Source organism: Trichosurus vulpecula, chromosome 3 (genome assembly GCF_011100635.1).
Source record: "Trichosurus vulpecula isolate mTriVul1 chromosome 3, mTriVul1.pri, whole genome shotgun sequence".
Lineage (NCBI taxonomy): Eukaryota > Metazoa > Chordata > Mammalia > Diprotodontia > Phalangeridae > Trichosurus > Trichosurus vulpecula.
In genome coordinates, this window is record NC_050575.1 from 60681271 (window position 1) to 60706986 (window position 25716).

The 25716-nt window shown below is 43.3% G+C and overlaps 1 protein-coding gene across 1 annotated transcript; it reads left to right on the top strand.

The window, feature by feature from the left end:
* Positions 1 to 8190: 8190 nt before the first annotated feature.
* Positions 8191 to 25303, top strand: LOC118842072 (platelet-derived growth factor receptor-like protein). The gene is made up of 6 exons (XM_036749732.1): positions 8191 to 8248; positions 10958 to 11327; positions 11689 to 11840; positions 13838 to 14131; positions 19469 to 19608; positions 25073 to 25303. Exons 1-6 carry the CDS (start codon positions 8191 to 8193, stop codon positions 25301 to 25303), a joined length of 1245 nt encoding a protein of 414 aa, XP_036605627.1.
* The last annotated feature ends 413 nt before the right edge of the window (positions 25304 to 25716 follow it).

The following is a 25716-nucleotide window of genomic DNA, read 5'->3' on the forward strand; positions in this document are numbered from 1 at the left end:
ACAAAAGGGTAGAACCTAGGGTAGAAAGCTCATGGAAGCACACATCAAAATACCAACATTCCAAATTCCATTTGGAACTTTGAGGCAGATTAATTCTCTAAATTCTCCACTGAAGGAGATTTCATACCAATCTACCTCCCATTAAACTGGTTCCCTAGTCCAATTTAGCCAGTCTCATTGCTTTAGAAGCAAATGGTGCTCCATATTGCCTCCTTCCCAAATCTCATACCTATTCTAAACATCCCTGTTCATAAATTCTCCAGACTCATCCAACTTAGTTTACCCATTGACTTTCCATTTCTCTGAAACAAGGCTACTTTGGAATTCCTGATCTGGTGTCCAAAAACTTTTATGTATCTTTGAAATGTTTAATCAATATTCCTTCTACCTCTTTAATGGAGACCTGCCTCTTCCTTGAATACAACAAATTCCTTGCAAGCCTCTCCATGACTGGACACTTTTTCTCCAACTCTCAGGGTCTGCAGAAGCGGTGAGCAATATTCTTGCTTGTTATTACTCTTCTAGACTATTTTTTTTATTATAACCCTGCAATGACCTTTTCCTCTTTGAAGGTACACACAGTCCACATGTTGTTGTTATCTACGGACCGGATCATTCTGCCAAATATTTCAATAACTTTAGTACCTGGATAAGTACCTTCCTCTTTGTCCCATCCCCCTCCATCAACCTTGGATAGACAACAACAGGCATTTATTAAGCACTTAGTATATGCCAAGCACTGAATTTGGGGACTTCAATATTGACTGACTGTCATCCTAATTACCAGAAAGCATAATCTCTTAACCTCTACCCCTACTCACATGCTGTTGAGTGTTGCTGGGGGGAGTCATGAAATCAGACTGATTTTATCTTCTATGGATTCATGGTATGTAATTTCCATACTGTCTCATGGACATCTTTGCTACTGTTCGACAATTCATTGTATCAAGTCTTTATCTCATTTCCAGCAGTGATTGTTCCAAACCTTTTGTTCTTTCCTCTTGTCACCAACCACGCCCCAACCCCTACCCCCATGGTAGAGGAGCTAGCCTCCTACTTTATTGGTAAAATTGAGACCATCTCAAGAGAACGCTCTGTTCCCTCCATTCATTCCTCAAACCTTCTTTTCATCATCACCTTCTCTCTCCTCCTACTTTCTGTTCACAGGAGAAATATTCCTACTACTCACTAAGGCTGACTGTGCATTTTGATTCCATTCCATCCTTCCTTCTTCTGCACCTTATTCCAGTAGCCGTCTCTTCTCTTCTTCATTCATTCTTTTTTAATCTTTCCCTCTTCATTGGTTCCTTCCAATCTGCCTAGAAACATTCTCTGATCTCCCTGATCAAAAAAAAAAAAAGCTTCCTTTGACCTTTTTAGACTATCTTGCTCCCATCCCATCTCTCTTTTCCTTCACTACTAAATTTGTTGGGAGAAGTAGTTATCTAATTTATCCTTCCATTTCCTCACTGTTTTCTCCTCAACCATTGTGCAGATGGAATTTTCAGGAACTGGCAATAAGGAATAAGGTTTCTATCTGCACCACACCTCTGAATGTCATCAGTGACTGTCAAATCACCAAATCCAATTGTTTTTTTTTTCATTCCTCGCCATCTTTTGAGGTCTTGACAAATTTTTATATTACTGACCACTCTCATCTCCCTTGGCCTCATCACATTTATTTGTATCTCTAACAATTTTTTTTCTGTCTATTTCACTAGTGCCTAATCCCTTTTTCAACTTTTTATCATAGCTCTTCCTCAGTGGTCCATCTCTTTTCACTTTATGCTTTCTCATTTGGCAATCTCATCCATTCCCAAAATTTCAAGTACAACCTCTATGTAGGTGACTCTAAAATACAGGGCAGCTAGGTGGCACAGAGGATGGAGTACCAGGTCTGGAGTCAGGAAGACTCATCTTCATGAGTTCAAATCTGGTCTTGGACACTTACTAGCTATGGGACCCTGGGCAAGTCACTTTACCCTATTTGTCACAGTTTTCTCATCTGTAAAATGAGCCGGAGAAGGAAATGGCAAACCACTCCAGTATCTTTGCCAAAAAAAACCCCAAATGGTGTCACAAAGAATTGGACAGGATTGAACAACGACAACAATCCTAATATCCCATCAGAACTCCAGGGCTTTAATAACCACAAGTCATCTCCACCTCGTGGTTCTACCTCTACCTCAAACTCAACATGTCCAAACCAATCTCTCATTCTTTTTCTTCCCAAACCTCCCCTTCCTTCCGACTGCACAATTTTTTCCTTTAAAATTTCTGCCTGTGGCACCACCCTGTCTTGTTGATTAGCTTATGATTACCTTGGCTTCATTTCTCACATCTAGTTTACTACCAGAGCCCATCAATTCCAACTTAGCAATATCATTTGAACCTCTCCTCACTGCCACCCCTCCCCCCCAGTATAGGCTCTTATTACCACTTGCCTAAAAAATTGCAGTAGTCTCCTTTAAGATTTTTTTACTCCATCAATTCACTCTTCATACAGTTGCATGATTAGTTTTTTTTTTCCTTATGTATCAATGTGGTCACATCTACCTTCTGCTTAAGAATTTTCAGGGACTGTTGCTTACCAAGTTCAGACCTCTCTTTGTGGCATTCAACGTACAGCATGTGAAAGGCAGCAGTGTGCATTTCATCTAGAAAGGTAAATTGGAGACAAGTTGTAGAGGGCCCTGATGCTAAACTAACTAATATGGAAAAAAATCAACCAAGGTGACATAATTGGATGGTGTGGACTTAACAGGAAGAGAAATTGATGAATGCTGATGGCTAAGCAGAGTACTATGATCAGACCTGTGCCTTAGGAAGATTGTTTGGTGTGAAGGATGAAAGAGAAGAGACTGGAGATGGAAAAACCAGTTAGGTTATTTGATTATTTCAGGTGAGGTATAATGTGGACCTGAATTAGGGGGTAGTAAAGTGAATGTCAATAAGGGGACAAATTCCAGAGACACCGTGTAGGTAGAATTTACACGAATTGGCAAGTGATTGGACATAATTGGAAGGGGAAAGGGAAGAGTCAGAGCTGACTCTGAGGTTTTGAGCATAGATGACTTGGAGAATGGTGGTGCCTTTGTAATAACAACCACATTGGCATACCCAGGATGGCTGCTAGTGCAGGTTCTTTTATTTGCTTTACTAAGGAAAGCCACTCAAAAGGGGGTCAATGATCTTCTTTAATTACACAAGATACAGAGGAAATATAGAGAAGAAAACAACAGATCAACAGACAGGGATCTTAACTGACTGAATCAAATCAATATTATTTACTTTACATACACCACTCGATCGAGAGAGCCTTTACATCTGAGCAGCTGCGAGGGGAGGGGGTCTGAACATACGGCCACTCAGAGTCTCGACCAGGGAATCACAACATCTTTCTCATAAGCAAGCCCCCCAGAGCAAAAGCTTACCTCTCAGAATATATACTCTTTAGGCTCAGTGCCTAATTGGAAATTAACAAAAGGTGTGTAAGCCTTCCTACAAGCAAGCAAGCTTCCCTTAATGGGCCCCACATGAGGCCTATTGATGGACAGGGAAGATCTTATTCCCCATTGACCTTGCAGCCTTCAATAGAAAGAGAAAAGTTGGGAAGAGGGGCAAGGCATTGTGAGAGGTCACTGGAATTTCTGTCAGGAAAACCTGGCCTCAAATACTGCCTTGGATCCTTAATAGCTGTGTGACCCTGGGCAAAGCACTTAACTCCTTTAGAGGTGCCTCAGTTTCCTCATCTGTAAAATGAGGAAGTTGGACTCTCTTTTCAGTTACAAATTGATGATCCTATAAGTTTGGGATTTACTTGTTTAATTTGAGGTTCCAGTAAGACATCTAGGAGTAGAAGTTGAGCCAGAAGTTGAAAATCTGGGACTTGAGCCCAGGGGAGAGACTAAAATTGCATCTATAAATCTGATCATCTTAGAGTGACACAGTTTAAAGACGCTAAGGAATTAATTTTCACAATATTGTTATGGTAATTAGGGTGGGACTTTTTTTTTTTACTGTTTTCTCCTTTGGAATGCAGAGGTTATCAAGTACCTTTGATGAATTTTGCTTTTCAAATGTAATGGCAAACAAAGCAGACTTTTTGTTGTCTTTGTTTTGGAGTGCTTCTCAGCACTAAGGAATCTTTGATTGAAATGGGGGGGGGGGGGGGGGGGGCTTTGATGACCTGCTTATGTCAAAGGAAGGTCTAGTTCACATGAGTTTGAGTGCATGATTGTGAAGCCCTTTGACCCTGAAGAACTGTATATAAACTCAGAGATTAGCATTTTGCCTTTGGGGGCTCATTCATCGAAAGCGTGTTGATGACACAACCCTAGGTAGCCATTGAAGCAGCCTCCCCGCTCCCCCGCCACTTTTGAAAACCCAGATGTTGGTGCTTCTCTCTGGTGACCATGTATGTATTGTGATTTGGTCAGACAGATAAAAGCCTGTCTGTTGATCTGTTTGTGATTTCTGTTTATATTTACTCTGAAGTTCAGGCTGCTGACTTTTTCCTCTGAACTAAGTGAATAGTGTATGTATGTTTAATTAAAGTAAAATTGTTAACCCCTTAAAGTTGCTTTCCTTAGAAAAGCAGATGAAAGAACCTGTGCTAGCAGCTTTCCTGTGTGTTTTTGTTGTTGGTCAGCAGCTGCTAGCAACATTGTTGTTACAAATATTGGAAAGAGGGAAAAATACCAAATACTTGACAAAATAATTATGGCCTTTATTATTACTGAAAATAGGTCGCTAAGAATATATTAACAACTGCTGGCCTACTTTTTTTTCTCATCCCAACAAAACCTTTATGAGAGCAATCTACGTACATTGAAGCTATCCTTGGTAATGGTATGGGAAGGAAATAGGCCATTTTGCAAATATATTCAATTACAGATCTCATCTTTTTGTCACATGAATAAAAGAAGAATAGAAGGTATAGTGATGGTTTATTGGGGAAAAAAAAGAATATTTGATTGAGTAAAGCATACTGAAGCTTTGAAGATTGATCCAACAAGGAATCTTTCTTGTATATGTTACTATAATACAATATTGATAGATGTGACAAGAAAAATAAATTTCTGTGGTGAGTCTTTCATATTAGTCACCATATAAAGCAGATGAATGTTTCTCAAGTGTTTGCCACTATCTTGGAGGCTAACAGAGAGTCCAAATGGAAGAAGGATTTCCTTATAAGATCCTTCAATTTCACCTTTTTGCCAGTGACACTGCACTCATTACTTTAAGTTCTAAAACATTTGAGAACCACCTAAATGTGACTCATGTTCACTCAAGAATTTGGCTTAACTATCTATCTAATGGATGAATATCTGTTGTTCAGGCTTAAACTATACAATTGGATAGATGCAACATCGAGTATATCCATTAGCACATATCTTGAACAGATACCGGATGGACAATGAACTGGACATAGATTTGAAGAGTAAGAAAGAAAAGTTATGTGATTTGCCTTTTGGAAACTATGCAATGTAATGATGACAGTCTCCTCAATGGGTCAAATACTATTTTTTCAACATAAGTATACTTTTGCTATTAAAAGAGAGAGAGAGAGAGAGAGAGAGAGAGAGAGAGAGAGAGAGGGAGAGAGAGGGAGGGAGGGAGATTATTCAGAGAGGAATTTCAGTAGAGAGGGAGAGAGGGGCTGGATAAGAAGCCATATTACAAAGGGGTCGAGGAGTGAATGAATGGTGAGGACAGAAGAGGTAGTGCATGTCACTACTCTTTCTGGGAGTTTATCAATGAAAGCTGAGAGATATGTGACATAGCATGAGGGGATAGCAGGAAGACTTTTCAATTATACGAGTCATGACTTCATTGATCGAAGAACAGAAATGACCTGGAGGTTGATGGAGAAAAGCAAGAAAGCTTCAAACAGGATGATCTAATTGGTTGGTATGGACCACAGGAGGAAAGATTGCTGAATCGTTTTGGCAAAGATAGTATCTGGAAGTGTCAATAGGAAGCAAGGAGTATGCTAGTTGGCCTTGTATCTTGTGGAGAGGAGAGAGAGAAGCAACTAGTATCAGAGAAAGTGACAAAGGATTCATTGTCTTGGGTGGGTGTGGGTGTGGGGGGGGGGAAGCTTAGTTTCAGTAACTTCTACTTATTGTTTCTAGTTCAAAGGATTGGATGATTTAGAGCTTAAAACAATCTTAGAGATCACATTCATTTTATAGCTGAGAAAAATTGGAATCTGGAGAAATGAGATGCTCCAAGTCACAGTTAGTATGTGGCAGAACTGGGATTTGAACTCGAGTCTTCTGACTCCAAGTTCAGTGCTTTTCCACCCATGACACCATGCTGTCTCTCTTCTGGGGCTAAGAAAACAAATTCAAATTCCTCTTTCTCATGGCAACTCTTCTGATAGTTGATGACAGGAGCCGTGTCTCACATCTCTTCTCCCGGCAAAACAGCTTCGGAATCTTGGGGCCACATTTAGTTCACTCCATTCTCTATTATGTCTTCCCCTATATCCAGTTGGTCACCTAATCCTGTTGTTTCACCTTTTGAAATGCCTCCCCTCCACCCTTTCTTTCTAGCCTTTTTGCCCCTACCTTTGTCCAAGCATTCAGTATCAGCCTTCTAGCGGATCTAGGCTAGGAACATTGTGGGCCTTACCTGAATGGTTTCCATGGAGCTAGTTGAAGCTTTCTAGTTTGGGAAGAAGAAAGGAAGGCTACAGTTGGGGAGTTCTCGGGTAGGTAGGAGCTAGAAACATCCTTTGAAAAAAGTCAGAGTTGTTAATCAGGAGATGTGTCCTGGAGCTGAAGGAACAGAGGCAGAAAATAGTATTGGTAGAAGAAGCAGAATTGAATCTAGGTCAATCAATTAATCAACAAGCATCTATTAATGTCTTTAGTGTGAGAGACCAAGACTTGAGATCCAGACTCAGGCTACAGGAGTCTGGTGGTGAGATACATAAAGCAGTTGGTTAAACTCGGCACAGAGTTATGTCTGTTTGTTCCAACAATGTTCTGTGGCCACATGAATGCTTTGCTGCACTCCTCTAGCTTCCTCTGAATTCGGTCTAGGTGAACGGTCTGACCACTGAGCAGAAAGGGAGAACCTCAGAGCCTTCACTTCTCCCCGTGGCAGTGGCCACTTCTAGATAGTGGGAAAGAGCTGCCTTAAGTCTTCTTCCTACCCTACCTTCCAGTCTTCCTGGGCACCATCCTGAATTCATCCTCCTTGAGCGTTGCCCTGCAGATGGGATCAAAAGGACTTGAGAGCCGTCTTCAAATATCTGAAATGTGATCTTGAGAAACAAGGACTAGGCTGTTCTGTTTGTCCCCAGAGGATAGCACTAGGAGGAAACAATGGGGGTGGAAGTGGGGGGAAGAACGTGGAGTTCAAGAGAGGCATATTTTGGCTCAATGTAAGGAAAAACCTCTGAATTAATTGTTGTTCAAAAGTAGAGTAGGAGAGGCAGTGTGGTTTAGTAGGAAGTATATTAGACCTGTGGTCGAGGACCTGGGTTCGAATCTCAGTTTCCTCATCTGTAGAATGAAGGGTGTTGGATGTCTTCTGAGGTCCTTTCTGGGGCTGTATCTGTGATCCTAGGCTCCTAGGATACAAAACTTTGGGCGATAGTGATGTCCCTGTCACTGAGACAGATGCTTCATGGGATTTAAGCAGGAATTGGACCAGATTAGCTCTGAAATCACTTCCAGCCCTGGAATTCTATTACTCTGTGGCTAATTCTGCTTTTCTCCCATATTTTGTCCTTGGTTAAGATGCAAAATACTGTGTTGAATGTGATTGGGTCAGTTCCTTGTCCCAGGGACACCACCCCACCCATGGGGGGGCACCCTCTACACTCATTCTCCCATCTCTACTTCTTCATCTTTACAACACCCCTCCCTTCCTTTGGCTGTGCAACCTTGTTTTCTTGAGCCCAGTCCTGAATAGCTTCTTTCATGTCAGTGGGAGGAACCTGACCCCTTCGAAAGAGGAAAATTCTGTTTGGAAAGGCTCAGAGTCAAGATTTGATTTGCCTTTGAAATGGGGCACTCTCATCTCCCAGGTCCCCCTCGGCCACTGGAGGCCTCTCACTACTTCCCTCCCCTTCTCCTACATAGAGGCCAGAAAGGGGAGAGTGGGGAATCTTTCTCCAGACTAGGGCAGCCTTTGCCACATCAGCACCTCAGCTCCTACTGCCCACCTCCCACCATGAAACCCAAGGGTATCTGCTTCTTGGCCTATGTCCTGTTCTTCTGTGTGGTCTCAGGTATGGATATGTCTATTCCACCTTCCCATCTCTGTCCCTTCCCTGGTGCATGACTGGGCTAGACCTAGAATCCCCGCTCCCCCTCCCTCCAAGATGTCTTGTGGGTTCTCTGAGGGCAGAGCACAGAACCATCAATGCTGGGGCCTGAACAAGGATCAAACCTTGGGTTTCTTAAGCCTGGAACATGTTCTAGGCCCAGACTCCATCACTGACTTTGTGTAGGAAGAGATCTTGGGGAGTCATCGAGTCTATCTTTTTGCCTCTGGATGTGGGGTGGTATGTTGTAGAGACCCTTGGCTCTGACATTTGCTAGCTATTTGACCTTGGTCGAATGATTTAACGTTGCTCAGGCTCAACTGCCTTATCAACAAAATCAATAAAGTAGGTAGAAAGACCCTTGTAGTACCTTCTTTGTAGGCTCATTGTCAGAAAAGCACTTTGCATGCCTTGAGACAGCATGGACATGCAAGCTATCTTCATTATTATTGCTATCCTAGAAAAGGTTTTGAGTATTTTGTGCTCTCCCAATAAGAGTATGAGTCTTTGGTCTAGATCTGAGCAATTTGCTTAACAGGCCTAGTAATTCATTCCAATTTCATGTTACGGCTACCATGAGAACCACTCTAAATCTTTTTGAGGGACTCCTACTTGGCACTGCCAGGTTGCCTCCTGGGTTTCCCCTAATTAGGAGGGACAAGGGGGAGACACACTAACCACATAATGACTTCTGGGAAGGAATGGAGGTAGAGGATGGAGAGGAGCAAAGGGAATCCCACAGGAATGGGTATTAGAAAGATGGCAGGCATGGAGGGCTGAAGAGGGTGCCAGATTCAACCTCCATCTACCCCACGATGCTGCTTGGGTCCAGTCTAACTGTGTTGAATGAGACTCAGCTTGGAAGACACTTACCTTATTGCCTTCTGATAGCCGGAGGCTGTAATCTGCCTTGTGATTATCCCTAGACAGCCCCTCCCTTGGCACTACCAGGTAAGCCCTGCCAGGGGGCAGGGAAGAAGGCAGTATCCTTCAGGTAGGACTTCACAAATAACAGTATGTAGGCAACAACTTGTAATTATCTTTCAGCTACCAGTCCTTTAAGCATCACAGATCTCACTAACATCCCCTTTTCCACACCCCTGTTAAGCAGTCCTCCTATACAGCCTCTGCTTGAATGCCTCAGAGTAGATTCTCTTTCAAAGCTGCTCTTGCCATCCAATCCTTTCTAGGATGCTTTGTTTTCTGGGTTCCCTTCTTCATCTTATCTGAGTGATAACTGTTCTGTGGTAGAAAGAGCTTTGAATTTAGGGTCAGAAGACCAGAATTTGAATCCTGGCAATAACTTCACTATTTATGCAATCTTAGATAAAGTGCCTTAATTTCTTTAACTGTAATACAGATCTAATAATATTTATGTGTTGCCTATCACTCATTAGTGAGTGCTGAGGCACTCATTAGCTTCCTACAGCAGGCTGACTTGTTCTGAGGCATAAATTAGATGATGAGTATAAAATACTTTGTAAGACCAAGAACATCATATAAATAAAGGATGGCCAATCCAATACAACAGGCATATATTAAGCACCTACTGTAACATGCAAGACACTATACTGGATGCTGGAGATAGAACACGAAAAGCAGCGGCACCAACAAAGGCCACTTTTCCTATAGTGGCCTCTTATCTACCTCCCTTCAGAAGCTAAATAGAAAGAGAACAGAGACTTTTCCCAGTCCCAGACCCATGGAACACAATAACTAAACAGGTACTAGGAAGTTTAGGAAGATGTCTAAAGAGGAGGATGGAAATCAGGAAGCTTTCTCCCTACCCCCCCCCCACCCCCTTGTAAGCAGGTAACCAGAAACCTGGAAGAAGAAAAATGGACAGAATCTGAGGAGTGAATAATATGGTAGTCAGGGCCAAGTTGAAGACTTCAGGAGAGAGGAAAGAGTTATTGCAGCAATTCAGGATCTAATAAGTAATCTGCTGCTTATGTTACTTTGGTGAAGTCCCTTAACCTTTCTGGGCCTCAGTTTCCCCAGGAGCAAAGTGAGGGAATTGAACTAGGTAGAGTTTACCATTCCTTTCAGCTTAGTTCTTTGATTCCAAAGATATTATGAAGAATGGAAGTACTTTTGGAAAGTAATTTTGAAGTCAATCTCTGCTTCTCATAATGATGATCAAAATCCTACCTTTCTTGGTGATAGACAGAGGTTGCAGAATGAGACATACATTTTCTTTTGGACAAGAACAATGCAAGAATTTGTTTCACTTGACTAGCCTTATTTGTGCCAAAGATTTTATTTTTTTTTCCTTAGTGAAGGGAAAGGAAGATGGGAAGGGAAGAAAATAGATTTTGGTAAATATAAAAAAAATTTAAAACTAACAAAAAATCTTTGTTCCTCCTCCTCTTCCTCCTTTTTCTCCTCCTCCTCCTTCTTTCTTTTTTCTCCTTCTCTTTTCTTTTTCCTTCTCTTCCTCCTCCTCCTCTTCCTCCTCTTCCTCCTCCTCCTCCTCTTCCTCCTCTTCCTCCTCCTCCTTCTCCTCCTCCTCCTCCTCCTCCTCCTCCTCTTCTTCTTCTTCTTTTTCTTCTTCTTCTTCTTCTTCTTCTTCTTCTTCTTCTTCTTCTTCTTCTTCTTCTTCTTCTTCTTCTTCTCCTTCTCCTTCTCCTTCTCCTCTCTTTCTGTGTCTCTCTGTCTCTATCTTTGTCTCAGCAAAAAGCCGAGTGCCCACCAGAGCTACCAAGGACATCGGGAAGAACATTACTAAACCAGCAGACCCCAGTGAGGTGAAGGCCACTAAAGGTCTAGGTCACAAGAAGCCCAAACAATCCGGCAGCCAAAAAGTCACAGAAGCACCAAGAGCCAGAAAGTCAAGACCCCAAGTGGAGGCCCAGATCCCTGGGGCCTTGGCACCTTCACCTCCTTCCATCTTGATCCAGGTGATGGGGAAGGGACAATTCCAGAAGGTGGGTGACTCCCTGAGCCTGCGAGCAGGAAATGCCCTGGAACTTCGATGCCGGGGAAAGTCTGTCCGCTGGAGGTTCCCAGTTTATTTGGAAGAAGAAGGAGAGGGGAGGCTCAGGTATAGCATCAGGCACGGGGTAGGGAGGAAAGGGACATCTGTTCAGGTTCTCCCCAGGAGGTCAGGCTATAAGGCAGAATCCTGGAGCTTGGTGGAAGGCACATCCCTCTAACTGGCTGAATACAGAGGAAAAGGTGGGGATTGCTGCTTGAACAAGTCTGGTTTTGTGGCCAAGTTACTGGGATTTGGTTCTTTCCTTAGCTTTGCACTTCAGGAGGGGTGCCTCCAAGGGCATAATGGTAAAGCTGTGTAGCCTCATGACCCCCATATAGCTGGGAAAGGGGACTGTGGGCCAGGCTGGGTTATGTCTTCATGGGGCTCCCTAAATCCCTCCTTCACCGTTTTGTTGTTGTTTTCTCAGAATCAAGCACTTTGCCCAATATAGCCAGCTACTGGTGATGAATTCTACCATTGCGGACACAGGAGAATACAGCTGCTGGTCCCGGCACTGCCAGGATAATGAATGTCGGGACACTGAGGACCACACCGGGAAAACCTTTGTCTTCTTTACAGGTTAGAGCCAGAAGGGCCTTAGAACACAGAATGTTAGAGCTAGAAGGACCTTAGAACACAGAACACAGAATGTCAGAGCCAGAAGGGGCCTTAGAACACAGAATGTCAGAGCCAGAGGGGGCCTTAGAACACAGAACACAGAATGTCAGAGCTGCTCTTAGGTTTCTATTAGTTCAACTGCCTCACTTTTTATTTTTTGTTTTAAAAAAATTATTATGAATTTGGCAAAACCAAACCCCAAATATGAACATCCACTTAAAATTAATTGTAATTTGATACTTTGATGAATCTGGATCTCATCAATAGGGTTCCTCCCTTTATTTATGTAAATTACAAGCCATCTATGCCTTATCTTCCCATGTGACTCTTGTCTAGAACCTTTCATAAATCCTCCATGGAGGCCCCACCCCATAGGCCTTCTTTTAGGGCATTTAGTATTGAGCTGCTAGGAATACAACCTTCAGGTTATCTATCCCTCTCCCTCTCTGCCTCACCCATTTCCAGCTAGACGCATCCTTGAATGCAATCATACTCTGCTTTATACAATCTCCTGTTCACAGTGTCCTCAAAAATACTTACGGTAAAAAATAAAAACTCCAACAGATTAATAACAATTCTTGCTTCATTACTCCCTTCATGTCCCTTTCATTTGAATCTTTATATCTATAGTTTTTTTTCCCAATAAGTCTAGTTAACATATTGTTCAAGTCCTATTTTTTCCTTTGTATTTTTATGTGCTTTTACACATTTCTTTGTATTCTTCATATTTGTATTTTTAATGACTCTCCTGTATCCCATTACTCTTACGCACCATGATTTGTTCCACCATTGGACATTTCAGTTGTTCCAAATTTTGTGTTATTATAAATAATATAAAATAAATATATTTGGATAGTTCTTTACTTCTTACAATTTTTTTTTCTTTTTTGTCATATGAACTTGACAACCATTAGCAAACAAAAGCGTTGTTTATATAAAGAATAGGATAAGTGGACTGTATACAATACCATGAATCTCTACAACGCATAGCTTGTTTTAGAACAAAAAAACAACAACCCTATGTTAAAAAGAGTAGTAGCCACACTTCCCTGCTTGTCTGTGTCCCCTTTAGAACTTCTTTCTCCTTTCTTCTATGTGTTTTTTAAATGTTTAATTGATGTTCTTTACTCTTTTAATTTTGGCATCATTGTCACTACCTCTCCCATTCCTCCCCATAACTCTATTCCCACCACCACCAAAGAAAATAAAAGCCCTCCTTATAACAACAATTAGCATTTATATAGCTCAGTAAGGCTTACAAAACATTTTATGAATATTATCTTGTTTTAATCCTCACGACAATCCTGGGAGGTAGGTGCTATTACTAACCTCATTTTTCAGATGAAGAAACTGAGTCATAGAGAAGTTGAGTGACTCGTCCAGGATCAGACAATCAATAACTGTTTGAGGCTGGGTTTGAATTCATATCTTCTGACTTCAGGTCCAGCACTCTATCCACTGTATCACCTAACTAGGTTGCAGTAGAATATAATCGTTTGTTATAACACATAAATAAATCCAAGCAAAACAAATCCTCACATTGACTTTGTCTTGAAATGTATGTCCTGTTCCGCACGCCTAGTCCACACTTTCCTGCCAGGAAGTTCATTCTCCTCACTTGACACGTATAAAGCCTATAGGAGAAATGACCAGTCCCAAGACATACGGGATGTTGAGTAGCAGGGCTGGAGCTAGAGCCAGGGTTTCGAATAGTCCAGCATCTTTCCACCATACTTCTGTAAATATTTATTGACTTTAATTAAAGATAACGTACAAGATGGTCACACTCTTGAGGATGAGCACAGGGAATGGGAAGGTAGGGCCCTATCTCCGAAGGAATCTTCCAGGATCTCAGGGGGGAGCAATAAAAACCAGCAGAATCTTGCTTGAGATGAGAGTCTTGAGAATGCTCTTCTCAACGGTCTTCTCTTCTCTCTCCTGCCACCCTCCCACCCCAGATACACAGGAGCTCTTCGTCCCTACTGAAGACTACTATGAAGTGGTACAGCTTCGGACCAACCAGCCAACTCTGCTGCCCTGCCAAGTGACCAGCCCCGAGGCCCAGGTTACACTGCACAGGGAGTTCCCCCCTGAGGAGGTTTCTGTGGATGGAGTGGATATCTCCTTTGATGCGAAGAAGGGCTTCACTATACATAGGCCCGGAGCCTCATTTGCTGGCTCCCTCTTCTGCATGGCCAGCCTGGGGGGCATTCAGCAGATCTCTACCAAGTACATACTGATCTATATCAACTGTGAGTATGTCATCTGAGGGTAAGGGGACAGGGCAGAGGTGGTATATGGGGCTGAAAACTGATGGGGAAGATAACTCAGCAAGGGGCTGGTTAGAGCCATGGATTAAGTAAGGGAGGGCTGAGGACTGGGCCTGAGATGGTATAGTAGATTAGGGCAGGGCCTCAATTTTGGATTTTTTAACCCCAGCTCAATAAGTAAGACTTATGTTCTAACCAGGAAATCCGCAAATGCTACAATTAAGGATTTGATTTGTTGTTTTGTTGATTGAATGACTCTACTTAGAAAAGTGATAGGGGCAGCTAGGTGGTACCGTGAGTAGAGCACCAGCCCTGGAGTCAGGAGGACCTGAGTTCAAATACAGCCTCAGACACTTGACACACTTACTAGCTGTGTGACCTTGGGCAAGTCACTTAACCCCAATTGCCCTGCCTTCCCCCCTCAAAAAAAAGTGATAGAGAAATGTTAATGATGCAGAATAAACTTAGAAGTGTGTCTGGCATGTTTCTCCCCTCCCCAGAAAGCCAGTTGTTAAACATTTACCAGCATATCCCTGGACCTAAAAGTTAATGAAGTTTCAACACTTGTCACGTCCTCTGGACAGCCTGTTGTGGACGACCTGTTGTGGATTGGCTCCTTCCTTGTGAGACTCTAGGATAGCTTGATTGCATAATGATGAGAGTGCTGGACCTGGAGTTAGGAAGACTTCTCTTTATGAGTTCAAATTTGGTCTCAGGCATTTATGACATGTATGACCCTGGCCTAAGTTTCCTCATTTGTAAAATGAATTGGAGAAGGAAATGGCAAACCACTTCAGCATCTTTCCCAAGAAAATCCTAAATGGGGTCACAAACAGCCAGATAAGACTGAAAAACTACTCAACAACAAATGTGAGCCTCTTATAGACTGTAATTATTACTCATGTCTTGAGTATAATTCTTATATTATTAATCTGTATATTACTATATACATTATTATATAATTAAGTTATACTTCTTCCCTGCTTCCACCCCCCAATTCTGGCTACATCTGAGTATGGTCTATAACGGAATTTTTTTCAGTTATATGGAAATGTTGGTTACATGACATATCGATATCTGTTTGCATATACAGTAAATAACTACAGCAATCAACTATTTGTGTAGAAAGGAAGGAGAATTCTCTGTCTCCCCAAGGAAAGAGGACCCAGGCTTTTGGGATGAAAGAAACAAGAGGAGAATCACAGAAAGGACAGGTTTTAGTTGAGAAAGAAGTTGGGGGGCCCCAAGGGAGAGTGAGTTCATTCAGAACTAAGAGACAGCTTGGGGAATGATGCTGATGCTGATGAAGACAACTCATTTATGTCACTTTCTGTCTTTAAGGTTTATAGGGACCCTAGGAGAAGAAGAGGCTGGGCATGGTGGATTTTCAGGCTTTTTCCAGTACGGTGTAACTGAATAAGAGCAAATGTAAAGACTTACATTTGGGTAAAAAAAAATACAGGCTAGACACAAGTTCAGGATGGGAAATGAGTGACTAGAGAGTAGAAATTCATATGGAAAAGACTTGGAGCTTTTAATAGTCTGTAAGAAAAATATATGATATAGAGTCACTTAACCCTAATTGCCCTGCCTTTCGCCCTCCAAAAAAACAAACCAAAAAAACCTAGTATGATCATAGATCTAGAAGGAAGAAAACAAGCATTTGTTAACCACCTACTTTGTACTCAGATTTTCCTGACTCCAGCTTAGTGCTTGATCCACTGGGACACATGGCTGCCTCTTTAGTTGGAAAAAGCCTTTGATGTCATCTAGTCCTTGTCCAACTCATCCATTTTACAGATGAGGCAGTTGAGGCCCAGAGAGATTAAGTGACTAGATTAAGGTCACCAAGGTAGTAAGAGATGGAGACAGGATCTGAATTCAGATTCTCTGACCCTCAAGTTCCATGCTCTACTTAGATGAATTTGTCTTCTTCATTGGTACAGATCACAACTCTTCCTCTATAATTCTCATCCATGTCCTTCTATCAATCCATAATGATGATGATGATAATAAGAATAAGAATAGCTAACATTTTGTGATGATTAAAAAGGTTTGAGACAGTTTCTGAGTAATTTAATCATTTTAATAATAAGGCCAATATATTATTAAAAAAAGGATGGTTATTTGGACATCTCTCTTAGGTCAAAAACAATCATAGTGGTGAGCTCACAGTTTATATACCCTTTCAACGAGGGGCTGAGAGTGACATCATGTCACCTTCAGAAGGTGAAACTATCTCTATGCTCAGACTACTCCCAGCCTTGGGCTATCTAAACAAAAGGATCTGTCTCCATCCAAGCTTGAGTAGAACACAACGGGCTTTTGCATCTTAGATTAAATTCCTTGCTAGGTTGGGTGCTATCTGACCAAGATCAGGAGAGCTAATTCAATCTCATTATCAGTCATGTCCTTCAAAACACTGACCTTAAGATCAGGTCTTTGGAAAAAGGCGAGAACTCTGCATCTCCCCCAAGATACTGGTTATTATAATCATTTCTCTCAACTTATTATAGCATTTACCACTCCAGTATCTTTGCCAAGAAAACCCCAAACGGGGTCACAGATTCAGAGACAACTGAAAAATGACTCAACAACACAACATGTGCTAAGCTTACAATTATTGTCTCACAACAACCCTGGGAGATAGGTGATATTATTATCCCCGTCTTACAGTCTAGGTAATTGAGACAGCGATTAAGTGACTTACCCAGGGTTACACAGTATCTGAGACCAGATTCAAACTTAGTGCGCCAGAAGCTTTTTCTGATCCTTTTAATATCTCAAGGATGTCGATATAGCCTTCAGGTTGCCCAATTTTTCTCGTTCATTCCCCAAACTCAATGGGCCTATCTTTTTTTTCTTTTATTTTGCACATCCTTTGTGATATATTTTACCCCACTCATAGGCGTATAGATCTAGAGCTGTAATGGTGTCTGGTTTTACAAAACTTGACAGAACTTTCACTCTACAAATGAGCAAATTGGGGCTCATAGTGGTCAAATGACTTGCCCAATGACTCATACAGCTAGTAAGTGGCAGAGGTGGGATTTGAACCCAGGTTCTCTGGCTCTAAGTCCATTACTCTTTCCCTGGTATGACACATTCCTCATCCACAATTCACTGCTGGTAACACTATAGTCTATTTATGCCCACGATGCATCTTCCCATTGCCTTTTGGGTTATCTGCAGTTCTGAGATTGTAGTATTCCCTGATTGGCAGCTGTATCACATGGGATCTTAGGTGGTATTAATAGGATCGTAGATTTAGAGGTCATCTAATCCAACCTCTTCATTTGACAGATGAACAATAGAAACATCACATCTTGCATAAGATGGGTAATAAATAGTTCCTTCTGCTCAGATCATATGAGATCACATATTTAGAGCCAGAGACCTTAATGGTCATTGAGTCCAACCTCTAATTTTACAGATGAGGAACTGAGGCCCAGAGGGGTTAAGTGATCTGCCCCAAGTCACAGAACTTTTAAGTATCTGAGGTAGGATTTGAACACAGGTCTTCCTGAATCCAAGTCTAGCACCTTATTACTGGAGTATTGTGTCCCTTCTGGGCTCTACATTTTGAAAAAAACCGACAAGATAGAACACATCCGGAGGAAGGTAACCAGGTTGGGGGACACCTTGAAACTACATCACAAGGAGATTAGTTGGAAGAAATGGTTGTGTTAACTGGGGGGGGGGGGGTGGTACAGTGGATAGAACTCAGAACTTAGGGAAGGAAGTCCAGAATTCAAATCCCTCCTCAGATACTTACTAGTTATGGGACCAAGGGCAAGTCACTTAATTTCTCTCAAACTGTTTTCACGTCTGTAAAATGGGGATAATAAAAGCACGTATCTTATATGGTTATTTTAAGGATCAAATAAGTATAATATATGTACAGTGCTTCTCCAACCTTAGAGCACTTTATAAATGCTAGACATCATTATTGGAGAAATCTTCGGCAGGTCACGATGATGGCAAATATTCTGCATGTCTCCAGAGGGTAGAATTGGATGAGTACCAATTATTGGAAGGAGATTTCAGCTCATTATAAGGAAAACTTTCCTATCAGAACTGTCCAACAGCAGAATGAGCTATCTTATAAGGTAGTGAGTTCCCTATCACTAGAGGTCTTTAAGCAGAGACTAGATGAACTCCTCTGAGATATGATGAAGGATATTCCTGTTCAGGGATGACTTGGACTAGATACCCTCTGAGGTTTCTGCCAACTTTGAGGCTTTAGGATGAAAAATGCAGGAAACTAGATTCAGGGGTATCACTCAGATGGCTTTCCTGATCTGAACAAAACCGGTCTCAATGTCTGCTCTCTGTGCCTAGTGCTGTCTAAACTGCAAATAATTTGTAGCTATGTTATTCTCTGAGGACCAAGGCTGAGAGTGTGGTGTTGTCCTGGGCTGACGATCACTATAATTGGGGATCCTGCAAGGAAGGCATAGAGGAATAGGGTTCCAGACTTCAAGCTGTGACAGAGCCAGGAGGGAGCCCTAAGCCCTGGAGTGGAGGGGAGGGAGATGGTAGCAGCAGACTATAAGCTAAGGGAGGCAGAGAGCACACTGAAGGTCAGAAGGGGGAGGAATCCAGGAATTAAGCATAGAGTCAGGAATCAGAGAAGACACTTGGAACGTGTTGGCAGTGACAGAAGGCTAGGCTTACTTAACTGGCAGCTGAAATAGTTTGCTATTCTAGCTTCTAAAGAGGTCCTACAGCAGCTGCTCAGGGAGCCTGATCTGAAACTTGCAAGTGGGTCTAACTGAAAACTGGCCAGGTAGCCAGGCCTAATGATAATAGCCACTTCCATTTCAATGGCATTTTACAATTTACACAGTACTTTACTCATCATGACCCTGTGGGGCGGATAGTTTCGGGATCTGGGAGGCATCAAGAGGCTAAGGAGCTTAGACGTGATCACATAGTTAGTGGTAAAAGCCAAGACTTGAACTCAGGGATCTTGACCCCATGCCCACTACCTGTACTGTCTTCTCCTGGAGGCAAGGCACAGAGGGGGCAGCTCTTGACAACTGGAGCTGGCCAGAAAGCTTCAAAGGTCATCTAGTCCAACCCCCTGTCTCTAGACCATCCCAAATACTTGGATCCCTTTCTTCTTCTTGCTCATCTACAGTGGAAGTCTTGATTCTCTCTAAAGTCCTCACACATGAATACCTGTCAGTCTGTTGGTTTCTCAGCCCTCAGTCCATCGATCTTAATCAGTCAACCATGCCACATTGTATTCATTGTATGCCTAGAACTAAGTCTTGAACAACAGACTCCTTTTCTCCCCTTTGCTGGCCCGTGCAGATCCATCCTCCTCTCCCAAACCCACCATCAAAGCCTCAGCAGCTTCTGTTTCCTTGGGAGAAAATTTCAATGTGACTTGCACTGCTCTGGGAGAACCTGAGATCACTGTGGACTTCACTTGGGAGTATCCAGGGCAGCTGGTAAGTGGAAGAATGCAAGGAGGCTCAGAATGCTCAGAAGCCAAGGCAGGCAGGTGTGATATTAATTAAGTTGGGACTTTTTACTGTTTTAGAATGATAAATTAAGTCCCTTTGATAAAGCCTCACTAGGTGCAAAGCCCTAGGCCCAAACCCCTATCTACTAGGTGCTAAGCCTATGTGAGTGTGAAGCCCTCAGAGTCCTAAGGGGAGTTGCTAAGACCAGAGCCAATGATATGAGCCTAAGTTCTGGTCACCCAGATGATGTTTGATGATGTCCAAAGACTGTATAAAAAGAGAGAACAGAGATATTTGCTTGAGGCTCTCACAGCTGGAGGAGTGTTGGCATGGGACTCTGGGCAGCCGCTCTAAGAGCCTCCTGGCTCACCCAGGTGTTCATGGTTTCTTGGTAACTATGAATTGTATTTGGTCTGTTTATAATATGTGTTTGCAATTTGTTTGTATTTGCGCTGAAGTTCAGGGTGCTGGCTTTTTCCCCTGAACTAAGTGAATGATATTTGTATGCTGGATTAAAGTAAGATTGTTAACCCCTTAACGTTGCTTTCCTTAGTAAAGCAGATCAAAAGAACCTGGGCTTGCAGTGTTCTTGTTGTTGGGCTTGTGTTGGTCTTTCACCCCCACAGCAGCTGCTAGCCAAATTGATGCAAACCAATGGCATAGTTGTGGCAGGATCTGCAGATTAAAAGGAAAGTATAGCGTTTTGGGATACTGAGATGGTGATTGAATGTTTCCCAGTTATTGGATTGCTCTTTGTACTTGGGGTGGCCATGGTTCTATGGAGCCCCAGGAGCAACAAAGGCCTGAAGGAAAACAAGCCAGTTGCAATGATGGGAGTGGTTTCCCAGGAGCCTGGAGCAGGGCCCCTGGGAGATAATCCCTCCTTCTGAGGGCTTGAGTTGATAAGCCTGGCTCCAGAGGGCTGTGCTGAAAGGGTGAATGTTTTGAGATCATATTGTATGAGGAGTTTTGAAACAGAAGCAGAGAACTGCCTTCATAGAGACTTCAGAGAATGGCCTTCATGCAGATTTGGCAGGAGCAGCTGGTGAGGAGAAAGAAAAAGTTGACGGTGGCTGCCAACATATTGACCCAGATGGAACAGAAGACTGCTCGCATGGGAACTTTGAAAAGGTGAAAGCTGTGAGCTGCCTTGGAGCTGAATTTGAGGTGAGTAAAAAGGTGGAAAATCACCTACACCACAATTCCAGCAGAAACCAGGAGAGGCCAGCTGGAGCCAGGAACCCAGGGGCTTGCAATTCAGCCCTGGGGCAAGATAGAAATTTTGCAGCAAGGAGCTAAGTGTGCCTTTTTGCTGTGTTCCCCTGGGGCTGTTTGGGACCCAGGAAGGAAGAGTGGATTTGTTTATGGCGGGGTGGGGAAAGTGCCTTGGACCCCACCCTGTTGGCTTTGTTGCCAAGCAGCCCCTCAGGACTTGGAATGGGGACTGGAACAGTATGAGGAGGACAGACCCCCAACAAAACTTTATTTGGACTTTTTCTTTGAGTTGGGACTTTGGGTGCCAAGAGGAAGCCTGCAACCACAGTGTGGGGAGAAGGAGACAACCCCAGGAGAACTTTATTTGGACCTTTTTGTTCTCATTGGGACTTTGCTAATTAAAGCATGTCGTTGCCTGAGGGTATTGGGAGGAAACCTGCAAGGCAGTGTGGGGAGAAGGACCCACCCTCAAGAAGTACTTTACTTGGACACTCTGTATTAACTAAAGAGATTAATTTACTTTGACCTGGGGGTGGATCATGTTTGTATTGTAAACAAGTATTTGGGAATGACACTGAATGATATGTTTTGTTTTGTTGTGAATGATAATGTTTTAGTTCCCTAATTGATCGGATCACAATGTATAATGCTTCTATTTGTTCCAGGATCCATGGCCATTTAATTTAGATTTTTGTTAGGCCATGGACCCTGGAAAGGGTGGAGTGTGATATTAATTAAGTTGGGGCTTTTTACTGTTTTAGAATGATAAATTAATTAAGTCTCTTTGATTGAGCCTTACTAGGTACAAAGCCCCAGGCCCGAACCCCTATCTACTAGGAGCTAAGTCCATGTGGCTGGACCCTAAGGAGAGTTGCTAAGACCAGAGCCATCCAGGGAAATATAACAAAACATATCATTCAGTATCATCCCCAAAATACTTGTTTACAATACACCATCCACCCCTGGGTCAAAGCAAGTCAATCTCTTTAAGCAGTACAGAGTGTCCAAGCAAAGTTCTTGAGGGTGTGTCCTTCTCCACACACAGCAGTTGCAGGCTTCCTCCTGGAACCCTCAGGTACCAGAATACTTTAATTAGCAAAGTCCCAAAACAAATTCCAAATAGAGTTCTCTTGGGGGTGTGTCCTTCTCCCCACATTGCTCCAGCACCCTGCTTCTGAGTCCTGGGGGCCAGCTGGGCAACAAAGCCAACAGGGTGGCATCCTTGGGGGTCCAAGGCACTTCTCCCACCCTACCATAGACAAATTCATGCCTCCCTCCTGAGTCCCAAGCAGTCCCAGCTGAAAGTACCAAAAAGGCACACTCAGCACCTTGCTGCAGAGTTTCTAACTTGCCCCAAGGCTGAACTCCAAGCTCCTGGGTTCCTGGTTGTCTGGGTCCGGCTGGCCGTGCCTGGCTTCTGCTGGAATCCCAACATAGGAATCCTGACATAGGCAGTTCCCCACCTTTGTGCCCACCTCACCAAAGTTGGCTGGAGGGCAGCTCACCACATGGAGACAGTCTTTTGCTCTGTCTGGGTCAATATGTGGGCAGCCACCATCAGCTTCTTCTTTCTCCTCACCAGCTCCTCCTGCCAAATCTGCACAAAGGCCATTCTTCAAGTCTCCGAGGCCATTCTCCACTCCTGTTTCAAAACTTGTCATACAATATAATCTCAAGACATTCACCCTTTCAGCACAGTCTGGAGCTGGGCTAATAATCCACTCAAGCCCTGGCTCTGGCCATCCACACCTCTTCCAAGCCTCTGCTTGTTCTCCTTCCACAGCCTCTGCCTCTGCCTTTCACCTCCAGGGTGCAAGTGGGGTAGGGAGAGGGAAGGAGAGGTTATCTTCCAGAGCCCTTACTCTAGGTTCCTGGAAAACCACTCCCATCACTGCCACTTGCCTGTGCTCCTTCAGGCCTCTGTTGCTCCTAGGGCTCCATAGAACCATAGCCACCACAAGTACAAAGAACAACCCAATAACTGGGAAACACTCAACCACCACCTCATTACCCCCAAACTCCATACTTTCCTTTTAATCTGCAGATGCTGCCATGACTATGCCATTTGTATCAACAATCTGCTAGCAGCTGCTGTAGGGGTGTAAGACCCACCAACAACCAGCACACAGAAAGCTGCCAACACAGGTTCTTTGATCTGCTTTTCTAAGGAAAGCAACTTTAAGGGGTTAACAATCTTACTTTAATCAAACATACAAATATCATTCACAGTTCGGGGGAAAAGATCAGCCACCTGAACTTCAAGGCAAATACAAACAGAAATTACAAGCATCAACAGACAAACCTTGTCTGATTCAAATCACAATACATAGTTACCAGAGAAGAACCAACATCTGGGTTGCAAAGTTGGGGGGCAGTTGCAGCTTGCTCAGAGTCTCAACACTCCTTCCATGAGTGAGCCCCCAAAAGTCAAATGCCAAGCTCTCCTCAATTATATCCTATTCAGACCTCACCCAGGCTGGGAGTGGGAAAGTTCCCCATCCCCAGTATCACATCATATACAGATCAATGACTCCCAATTGTCTCAGGGCTGAGAAATACTCCAAGACAAAAAGATCCCACTTTATCTGCCCCATTCAAACAAAGGCCAGAATCATTAAAGGCACTTAAGAGAAGAACAGCAAAAAGTCCCGCCTTAATTACTATTACAGGGAGAGAGGGAAGGGAAAAGAAGAAGGTAGAAGATGAGAAGAAAAGTGGAAGGATAGAGCAAAGGAATGGAGGGAAGGGAAAGGAGGGGGAAGGGGAGAGGGAAAGAGAGAGTTAATGCAGTGTTACTAACTAGGTGATTAGAAAGAGGGAGAAGGGATGTCAGGGTAGACTGGAGAGTCCAGGAAGAGTTGCCTAAAGAAAGAAGGGCTTAATCTGGGCTTGGAAAAAATTTGGACAAGCAAAATAGAAATAAATCAGGCAACCTGAACAAAGGCAGGAAAGTGGCGATAAGCAGGGGGTATGTGGAAGACACCGAAGAGATCATCTTGATTAAATTTTGGTGGCAATTTTGGAAATCTAGATATGGTGGAGAACCTTAAATTCCAGGATGAGGAGTTTGTATTCTATCCTGTGGGCAATGAGGAATCTATGGAGAGTTTTGAACAGAGAAGGATTGTTCGGATCTATGCATTATGGAAGATGACTTGGGCAGTTCACGCAGGTTGGACCAGAGGGGAAGAGGCCAGAAAACCGGTTAGGAGACCATTGAACTTCAGAAATGAGAGCAGCTGGGGCAGCTAGGTGGTGCAGTGAGTAGAGCACCAGCCCTGGAGTCAGGGGGAGCTGAGTTCAAATCCGGCCTCTGATGCTTGACACACTTACTAGCTGAATGACCTTGGGTAAGTCACTTAACCCCAGTTGCCCTGCCTTCCCCCCTCCAGAAACAAAAAATAGACAAACAAAAAAAAGAAATGAGAACAGCTATGAAAAGTACAAACTGCTAAACAAATGACAAAATGGGATTGCTATTCTGATTCTAAACTATAGAAATAGCATGGCGCAGAAGTTAAAGTCAGGGAGATCTGGGTTCCAATTTCTGCTCACTATTTAACCCTGGACTAGTCACTTAACCTTAGTGTGCCTCAGGCAACTCCTTAGGACTTAAACTAAGTGAAAGACACGTTTGTTGTTGTTGTTTATTCATTTCAGTCGTGTCTGACTCTTCTTGACCCCTTTTGGGGGTTTTCTTGGCAAAAATAGGGGAGCAGTTTGCCATTTCCTTCTCCAGCTCATTTTACATACGAGCCAGACAGGTTTAACTGACTTGCCTAGGGTCACACAGCTAGTAAGTGTCTAAGGCTGGATTTGAACTCAGGTCTTTCTGACTCCAGACCCTGAGATCTATCCACTGCACCACCTGGTTTTCACTAGTAGAGTCCTTAACTTTGTCAGAACAGGCATATCCATAATCTCAAAATAGCCCTCTAGAAGTAGGGATAATATTAACATTTTTTAAATCTCCATTTTACAGGAGTGTGGGACCCAGAAAAGTTAAGCAATTTTCCCAACGTTGCTCTGTCAGGTAGTAACAGACCCAGAACCAAAATAGGGACTAGAAATCAAGTATCTTTCTACTAAATGATTTCATCTGTGTGACATCAAGGATGGCAGAAGCCCCCTGGAGATGAGGACAGAACTAAAGGCAGCTGTTGAGGATGGTGCTGGGAGTGTGGAAGGAAGGGTTCATGATTGATGCTATGCTACATCCTCTTCTCCCACACAGGTGGGTCGGCCACCCTATGTCAGTGAATGCTCTACTGTGGTGCGCAGAGCTGGCCGGGTACAGCAAGAATGGGAGAGTGTCTTCTACGTAGAGGAGGCCCGGGCCAAGGATCAAGGCCTCTATACCTGCCGAGCCACAAACCTGCAGGGTACCTCGACAGCCAGCACCCGAATTCGAGTTCTCCAGCCCTCACGGATCCTGGTTTCAACAGACAAGGCTGGCGACCATTAAACTCCTTTTACTGCAGGGCCCTGACTTCAGGGCACCTGGAGAGTAAGTGATATATACCAGTGTAGGTGACCACATTCAACTACTCCTGTATTCAGATGATAGATTATCTTTCCTCCAGTAGTGTGGTCTCCAATTTCCTTCATCTAGGCTTGTTGTAGCCACTAGACCCAGTCTCCCAACCCCCTACCCCTCCAAACCCTGCCTCAATCCCAACCCCCAACCTCCTCTTCTAATTGGAATCATCATTCCCCTCCCCGCTCCATTAATGCCTCCCCAGCTAGCAAATATCTAATCCCATCATGGACTCAACAAATCTTATGGGAATGAAACTCAGGAGCTGAGCCCTCACCATTCACCTTGACCCTGTAGTAGCAGGCCACCCCCATTCTACTCCTCCCCAACCCACCCCCCAA

Excerpts from the sequence above, each read along its gene's own strand:
- LOC118842072 (XM_036749732.1), top strand. The coding sequence starts at position 8,191 with ATGAAACCCAAGGGTATCTGCTTCTTGGCCTATGTCCTGTTCTTCTGT. Across the intron at positions 11,328-11,688 it reads GAAGGAGAGGGGAGGCTCAG|AATCAAGCACTTTGCCCAAT; the intron begins GTATAGCATCAG and ends TTGTTTTCTCAG. Across the intron at positions 19,609-25,072 it reads GGGAGTATCCAGGGCAGCTG|GTGGGTCGGCCACCCTATGT; the intron begins GTAAGTGGAAGA and ends TCTCCCACACAG.